The 8,503-nt window shown below is 40.6% G+C and overlaps 2 protein-coding genes, 1 long non-coding RNA gene and 1 pseudogene across 4 annotated transcripts in view; 1 reads left to right on the top strand and 3 right to left on the bottom strand.

Annotated features, from left to right (window-relative positions):
- Positions 1-1,242, bottom strand: part of LOC109128650 — a 5,038-nt gene extending 3,796 nt beyond the window's left edge. Inside the window, exons 1-4 of the mRNA XM_019235456.1 lie at positions 1,006-1,242; positions 602-861; positions 317-520; positions 9-210 (exon numbers count right to left, since the gene is read on the bottom strand). Coding sequence (XP_019091001.1) covers positions 9-210; positions 317-520; positions 602-845 — 650 coding nt within the window. The 5' untranslated portion in view covers positions 846-861; positions 1,006-1,242. The remainder of the gene's footprint in view (positions 1-8; positions 211-316; positions 521-601; positions 862-1,005) is intronic.
- LOC104740201 (protein DETOXIFICATION 12) lies at positions 1,422-4,035 on the bottom strand. Its single transcript, XM_010460734.2, has 7 exons — positions 3,474-4,035; positions 2,824-3,368; positions 2,644-2,730; positions 2,499-2,555; positions 2,158-2,396; positions 1,803-2,008; positions 1,422-1,707 (listed from the first exon to the last, which is right to left on the bottom strand). Exons 1-7 carry the CDS (start codon positions 3,750-3,752, stop codon positions 1,672-1,674), a joined length of 1,449 nt encoding a protein of 482 aa, XP_010459036.1. The 5' UTR covers positions 3,753-4,035; the 3' UTR covers positions 1,422-1,671.
- On the bottom strand, positions 4,944-7,366 carry LOC104740202 (annotated as a pseudogene).
- LOC104740200 lies at positions 7,582-8,471 on the top strand. 2 transcript variants are annotated; one of them, XR_760170.2, is made up of 4 exons: positions 7,582-7,731; positions 7,890-8,018; positions 8,108-8,197; positions 8,292-8,471. It is a non-coding gene; the product is annotated as an uncharacterized LOC104740200 (long non-coding RNA). The 2 variants fall into 2 exon arrangements; XR_760169.2 differs by having other exon boundaries at positions 7,584-7,731; positions 8,108-8,471.

The following is an 8,503-nucleotide window of genomic DNA, read 5'->3' as shown; positions in this document are numbered from 1 at the left end:
ATTGAAACAATCCGGTTTGGCTGGGATGCTTAATTACAAGCTGTGCATGTTCTTGGCTAGAGAGATGCGTGGTGAAAGTCTCAACGCCTTGGCCAGTGGTACAAACGATGGGTGTATTACAACTAAAATCAATAAGACATCCATGGCAAAACCAGGAAGCAGATTCATCAGTTTCAATGCACTTATCCTCCACCTCAACCTCAAGTGCCCCTGAGAAATTAAAAAAAAAAAAAAAAAAAACCCGGTTATCTCTAAGCAACACACCGTACCGCGAGAGAGAGAGGACAAATTAAAAAAAAACACACACACAACACACCTGCGAGAAGAAATTTTTTCCAGAGGCTCTTAGTGGAGTAGGGACCATATCGATAGGGATTAATAACGTTGTATCCACAGTGATACTTTAGGAAACTCAGGTCATAAGAGTTAGAGACTGTGGGATCGGGTATGAGCATTATATTAGCTGGAGGTGGATTATCATCCATCCAAGAAAAGATAAGCGTCTGTACGCAATTGGAACCTGTTTTCAGAAACTAAAGACTTGAGACTCTCTCTCTTTCCCTCTCTTATCTATGAAAAGTACAAGGATATAGATATTAACCATATGGGGTGGCATGAAGAACAATTCCAGTGGAAGATACCGCTCGCAGGACATCATCAGCGATGTCTGTTAGTAGGCCGATTGCAGAGATGGTGAGAGGACCAAAGTAGCCTAATTTCTTCAAAAACCGTTTAATACACGGAGCGACCAGAAGAGCATCAAAGTCACGGGGAACGGGACACTTCTTGATGTCCCAAAAGACCGATGTTACTGCCCCAGACTGCTTCTCCGTCGCCATCACCATTCTAATTAATCAAAACCTAAAAAAAAAAGAAAAACTAATGAATAATCAAATTCAAAACTGGGAAAGCAAAATCAAAGTAAGGTTCTTCCATGTAGAACGCAAATCAAACATCAGATAAGCACTACTCGAAGAGATCGATTGATATGGTTGGATCACTGACCGAACGGGGAAGGAGGGAGAGAGAGAGAGAGATTGAGAGTGAGGATTATTCAAGACCGTACTCGTCTCGATCGATTCTTTTAGGGGCGGCAAATTCAACTCTTGTGATAAAATATATATAACTCGTATGGATTGGTTTTATGGGCCGATACGCATGGCCCATTAGTTGTATATTTGCCGACAACTTCTCCTAAAAGAACCCATCACCATTGAGATGTATCTACACCATGAACTGAGCAGTAACCACAGCCACCAAAGTAGCCGGGACAGTAGGTAAGCCTCTTGACTTCTGTCATAAATGATCTATTCACAGATCTCTTCATTAAAGTTTCTGATTGAAAGCTGGTATTACCAGAATGGGATCTCTGAACTACCAGAATTAAAAGCTTGAATCGAAACTACAATTATTACAGTCAGTTTACAAAAAGAGAGACGTCATAGCGGCTCCACCACTATTCTTATTATTACGGTCGAAAATTATGCAAGTTTTGTTACAAAAAGACGTCATAGCGGCTCCACCACTATTCACAAAGTAACATACAACAATTTGACTGCTAATATAACAAAATGTTGAAACCGATCCAAGGGGAACATATGGTCCCTATATATAATCTGTAGATGCCAAGTTCTGACTCGGTTAGTGCTGTTCTCCAGCGCCTTACGTACCTTAGGCCAAAGCCATTCGCTTCCTTGCTGCATTAGCCTAGAGTTCAAATATCAATATCAACGTGTTTGTTTATTTCACAATAGAGAAACAAGTCATGAAAGAAGATGGATTAAAAGAAACTAGGAAAGGACCTGGTTTTCCCAGTTTGTGCAGCCCGTGACAATAGCGAGAAGAGTAGTTTGCAGAACCGCACCAGATTGGATTCCGATCCAAAGGCCAACACCTTTCAGATCAAACCAGAAGGCTAAGCATGCAGCCATGGGTGTCCCCCAGAGATAGAAAGCTCCTAAGTTCACGTAAGCCCCTATATGTTGCCATCCACATCCCCTTGCAATACCTGCTTGCAAACCATCAGACTTTGACACATGCAGGACTAAAACACACAACAGGAATAGACATGAAGACTTGGTTCTGTTTTGCATTGTGTGGAGGAGAAGAAAGTAAATAACTTTTGTTTAGGTAAAGACATAAGAACAAGTCTCGGACCTGAGAGAACCCCTTGTAGAGCGTCCATAATGAGAGAAATGGAGACCAATGGAGCCATCTTTGCAACATAGGCGATGGTTTCCTTGTCACTGCTGAAAATATGGCCGAAAAGATTCCTGCCGACTAATAGAGACGTACTCACTATCAATGCCTCCACTACTGCAAGAGACATTGCCGCATAGACAACGATCTGTGCTCCTCGAGAGTTTCCAGCACCTAACTCATTTGAGATTCTTGTACTGCACAAAATACCATCCGCTTATGAACATGAAACCATATGATTCATAGTTGCCATGAACACCAAGTATGTACTGCATAATGGTGGTGACTAAAGGTCTAACCTTGCAGCAGCCGCGATCGCTAGTGGTATTGAATACATTGTCGAAACTGTTTGGAGACTGCCCATAGTTTGAATAACATTATGTTTTTGGCAAATTCATTATTAGTGACAAGAAGAAATTGAAAGATGCAAGAGGATGAGTATACCAGACAGAGAGCACAGAAGTCTCCAGTTGTGGGTTGGGTAAGAGACCAGAGAATAATATGATGAGTTCATATGACCACCACTCTAGGCTGCAACACACAAAAGAGTTCATTTATTTCCTTTTTAATGTGGAGGCATGCATGAAGAAGTGTAAAGGCACAAAGAAAGAAAAGATGAAGTACCAAATCATAGCCGCAGAAGGAAGAGCATATTTGAAAAACTCTCCAATGCCGTCGAATATCTCCATGGAGAGGGGAGCACGTGTCTCAGAACAAGCGGAGGAGAAGAACATGAAAGAAAGAAGGATAAAGACATAGAGCCAGTTTGACAAACTGATAGCCAAGGCTCCTCCAAGATTACCAAGGCCAGACTTGTAAACCAAAAGCCAGCAGAAAGGAACATGGATACAGAAGACAACACAAGAGGTGATGAGGAGAGGTGAGATCAAACTCTGGTTTTGAAAGAAGCGAGTGAGAGGCTGTAGAACAGAGTAAGCAAAGAGTCCAGGGATAAGCCAGGCAGCATATCTCCCGGCTTCGTGTGCGATAGCAGGGTCTTGTCCCAGGAACACAAGAAGCTTTTCCATGTTGAGCCAAACGAGAGAAAGAGGGATACACACCAAAGCAAGACAAAACATGGCTGTGTAAGTCTGAACACCTAGTTTCCGATATAGCTTAGCTCCAAAAGCTTGACCGCTCAAAGTATCCAAGGCACATGACAATCCTATCTAATAACACACCACAGGCAAAAAAAGTAAACAACTCATTCCAAAATTAAACAGAGAGACAAATTAAGTGTAATCAATTAAGAAGGAAGAGAGCAAAAAACAGACAACGAAGCTGAAGCCAGTGACGTTGCAGAAGGAGGAAGCGAGGGAGGCGCTAGCGAGGGCGAGGTTGCCTAAGTGACCAACCATCATCATAGAAACCATCTGTAACATGAACTGAACGATAACACAAGCGGCCATAGGAGCGGCGAAACAGATAAGCCTCTTGAGTTCAACGGTGAATGATCCATCTCGTAGATCTCTCCATGACAGGTTCTCAACTCTCTCTACAGGAGGAGGAAGAAGCAAGCTATCCTTGGTGGTGCTCTTCTCTGCGTCTCCCATGGCTTCTTCGACGGAGAGACAGAGACAGAGACAGAGACAGAGAGAGAGAAATGTAAAAAGAAACTGCAAAAATTTGTGAGGAGGGGGATGAAAGGGTCAAGAAGGCGGTGAGTGATATTTATGATTTGCCTGCTGCATGTCTCCCTCGTTCCACGATTTTCCCTCAAAACAGAGTCAATGGAAATAAACTATTTGTTTATCTTTCTTCTTCTTTGGCTTAAGTTTTCTTCTCAAGTGAAATCATATTTTATTCTGTATTGTACATCACGTCGTCGGGATATTTTTTCTGAGATCTCGTTTTTTCTGCTTACAATTGACAATCACAATTCTGTATTTTTGATGATATTTTAATTTGTCATCCACAATCTTTTTTTGCCTTGCTGTAATTTCTAGTATTAAAAGAATTCCATTGAATGTGAACGAAAATTGTAATCCACAGCTGCTTGATTGCTTTGCTTGGGCTGGTTAAAGGTGTTTTGGAAGTTTCTTCGAAACATAAAATAACGGCTGGTTCGTTCTCCAAACTTTATTTAAGTAGACCAAAGAAGTGGTCAGGGCAAAAAAAGATACTACCTCGTGACAATTAATTTTGACCGTCCACGTGTCTAAAACATAGAAACGAAATTCACTTAAAATTTATAGAACAAAAGAAAAAAACTCATCGTGACCGTCCACTCTTCTCTTCAGCACCTTCTCTCACCCATGCGCACTTTAGCCACTCCCTCCCTACCCATATTTATCGTGCGCCTTCCTCGTCAGCTTTTTAGATTTCTTCTTGGTCAGTTACGCACGATTGTGGAATCCTACATTTTGGATGTAATTTTTTATGTTCTTGTTCTCTACGCTTTGCTCTTCTAGACGGTCGTGTTAGAGGAATTTTTTATTTATTCTTTTGTTTAATTATGCCTTTCAAGGTTTTTCTGACCACACTCACACAATGTCATTTGTTTATTTGGTTCTCTTGATTTTAGACACTTCAGATAGGCAAATTGGTATCCGCTAGTTGCAAATCCTAAATTTTGATATGTGATTTCTTCAGATTTTGGTGGACATTGTTGCTGATCGGGTGATTGCATCATTGCAACAGCCAACAGGGGAGGATATGTGACAACTGCAATGATAGCTTCTAGGCTTGTTATAACTTTTTCTAATATCAACTCTGCTGGAGCGGCATGCTTTGAAGAAACTCACTGCTGAGGACTGCTTATTATTACTGTCTAAATTCATATAGTATGATTACAAAGAAGACCGATTATTTACGGTTTTCACTAGTCCAACAGTAACATACATCAATTTGTGCTGCTACAAAAATGGTAAAACCGGAGAGGAACATGCGTGTCTGTAATCTTTAGATGCGAAGCTCTGAGTTGGTAAGTGCTGTCTAGCTGCGCCTAACATTTCGTCACATTCATTCTCATCCTCGCTTCACGGGCCTAGAGTTCAAAATATGCATCTAAATGAACATCGATATGTTTATTTCACAATAGAAACAATTCATGAAGAAAGGACAAAAGGCAAAAAAAAATAGACCTGGTTTTCCCAGTTTGTGCAGCCCGTGACAAGAGCCAGCAGAAGAGTTTGCAGAACGGCACCCGCTTGTATGCCAATCCAAAGGCCAACAGCTTTCAGATGAACCCAGTAAGCTAAGGATATTGCAATGGGTATCCCCCAGAGATAGAAAGCTCCAAAGTTTATGTACGCCCCTATATGCTGCCACCCACATCCCCTTGCAATTCCTGTGCAAACCATTTAACAACGGACAGGGATAGTACTCATCAAGACTTGGACTTGTCTTGCCTTTTGTGGAAGCAAAGAGAGAATATAATATTCGACACTAGCTTGTGTTTGAGAAAAAAATAAAGAGGAACAAGTCCCGAACCTGAAAGAACCCCTTGTAAACTGTCCAGTATGAGAGAAACAGAGACCAATGGAACCATCTTTGCAACATAGTCGATGGTTTCCTTGTCACTGCTGAAAATATGGCCGAAAACATTCTTGCTGATTAATAGATATGTACTCACAATCAATGGCTCCACTACTGCAAGAAACATTGCTGCATAGACCACGATATGTGCTGCTCGAGAGTTTCCTGAACCTAATTCGTGTGAGATTCTTGTGCTGTGCAAGAAAAGAAAACATCGGCTTATGAACATGAAACCATATGATTCATCGTCAGCTCTTAAAGCTAGTAATAGTTAGTGACAAGAGTGCTAACCTTGCTGCAGCTGCGATTGCAAGATGTATCGAATAGATTGTCGCAGTTGTTTGGAGACTGCCATAGTTTGAATAACATCATGTTTCGTCAAGTTCAAGATTGTCACAAGTAATTGAAATGTAGATGCAAGGGGGAGTACCAGATAGCGAGCACAGAAGTCTCCAGTTCTGGGTTCGGTAAGAGACCAGAGAGTAATATTATGAGTTCATATGACCACCACTCTAGGCTACAACTCATAAGAATTAAAGTTTTTAACAAAAGTGTGGAAGCATTGAGAAGTGGAAAGGCACAAATAATAGTGAGAATTACCAAAGCATAGCCGCAGAAGGAAGAGCGTATTTGAAGAATTCTCCAATGCCGTCGAATATCTCCATGGAGAGTGGAGCGAACAGGCGGAGGAGTAGTACATGTAAGATCCAAGGAAAATGGCGTTGAGCCAGTTTGACAAACTGAGAGCCAAGGCTCCTCCAAGATTACCAAGGCCTGACTTATAAACCAGAAGCCAGCAGAGAGGAATGTGGAGACATAACACAAAACAAGAGGTGATGAGGAGAGGTGTGATCAAGGTCTGGTTTTGGAAGTAGTGAGTGAGCGGCTGTATAACGGCGTAATCAAATAGTCCTGGGATGAGCCAAGCTGCATAATTTCCTGCCTCATGTGCGATTGAAGGGTCTTGGCCAAGGAATACAAGAAGCTTTTCCATGTTGAACCAAATGAGAGAGAGAGGAAGACACACTAATGCGAGACAGAACATAGCTGTGTATGTCTGAACACCTAGTTTCCGGTATAGCTTAGCTCCAAAAGCTTGACCGCTGAGAGTATCCAGGGCACATGCCAATCCTAACTAGTATCACAGGCCAAAAATAACAATCAAGTGATGAGGCTAAGCAATTTTCATGGTTGTAGTAACAGAGAGATGAGTTTATCAATTTAGAAAAAAAGGAGGAGGAGAAAACAGACGATGAGGCTGAAGCCAGTGACGTTGCAGAACGAAGAGGCAAGGGAAGCGCCAGCGAGGGAGAGATTGCCGAGGTGACCCACCATCATCATTGAGATGATCTGCAACATGAACTGAGCGGTAACAACAGCAGCCATAGGAGCCGCAAAGCAGATAAGCCTCTTGAGTTCTTCGATGAATGATCCATCTCGTAGATCTCTCCATGTCACTCTCTCAACTATATCGACAGGCAGAGGCAGTAGCAAACTATCCTCTGCGGTGCTCGCTGCATCTCCCTTGGTAAACAGCTACAGCGTAAAGGCGGGTGGCGTGTTTTGCTGTCTGCGTATTGTTTAGTATACATATTGCATTTTTAATTTCAATATCATTTTCTGCTACTGTCGTTTACTGTTTGTCATCATCAGCGTAGATTCGCAAGAAACTTTGAATACACTTTGCAACTTTTGTAGCCTTGTAGGGGTGGTTCAGAATTTGTATTTTTCTACTAACATCTCTATCTTATAATTCACAAGTAAGTTCTCTGTTAACTCAGCTCTCTCCTTCTGACATCTGACAAAAGTCTCAAATTTTCATCTTCCGCTATTTTAGCTTTAAAAACACTTATAAAAACAATTAAATTAAATTTAACAAAAAAAATCGATTGAAAACTGCGCTTTCAAAAAAAAAAAAACTGCAACCTTCCCTTCTTCCCCCACGATCTCATTATGTCCACTTCTCAATTCTTCAACAATAAAACACAGATGATTTCATACAAAAAGCTCGCATCTCTTCTATTTCTGATTCATGTTTCTTCTTGCCTTGATCAGGTAAAAAAATTAAAGCTTTGTTCTGATTTTAGGGTTTCATTATCGCTTGCCTCTTCTTATTGTATTTTTCTCCAATCCAAATGTTTCTCTATTGGGGTTTTGAATTTGTAGAACTATAGTTCCTTACATCAAGAAATTTTGTAAAAATCGAGTTACAGGAACACCATTGAAAGGAGAAGGTTCTGGCAAATTGAGTTTTTTTAATGAACTGATTGTCACAAGACAAGAAGAACAACAACATCAACAAGAATAAGATGACGCTTAACATTCGTCGTGAATCTTCCAAGGTTCGTTGATTTTGTCCTCCTAATTCTAAATCCTGAGTTTGTTTTTCTTCAGATTATTTGGGTTGATTTGTCTTTGTTTTTTTGAATAGCTATGGAAGAGATTTTGCTCTGAGATAACGATGGAGATTGGTCTTCTTGCTGAGAACTTGAGATATCTTCTGGCTGGTCCTATCCATCAGGTTTACATCTTAAAGTTCTGAACTTTTTGTTTTAACTTTAGTTTCATTTACTGAGAACTTTGATGTATATGATATTCAATCACTTTTTATCCAGTTTGCGGCTAATTATTCCAGAGTAAAAAAGGCATGCCTAATTCTCCAAGGTTTATTTTTATGAATAAATTTAAACAGTTTCAATATCACTTTCTTTGACTTGCATGTCTCTCAAGATTAATTCTTTGCCCACAAAAGAGAAACAATATGTATGGCAAAAATTCCAGAGGTGTTTGCAATAGTTCTCATGCTTTAATTTATGTTTTTTTCTCT

The sequence above is a fragment of the Camelina sativa genome, chromosome 14 (genome assembly GCF_000633955.1).
Source record: "Camelina sativa cultivar DH55 chromosome 14, Cs, whole genome shotgun sequence".
In the NCBI taxonomy this organism is placed as follows: Eukaryota; Viridiplantae; Streptophyta; class Magnoliopsida; order Brassicales; family Brassicaceae; genus Camelina; species Camelina sativa.
This window is presented reverse-complemented; position numbering and strand designations above follow the sequence as displayed.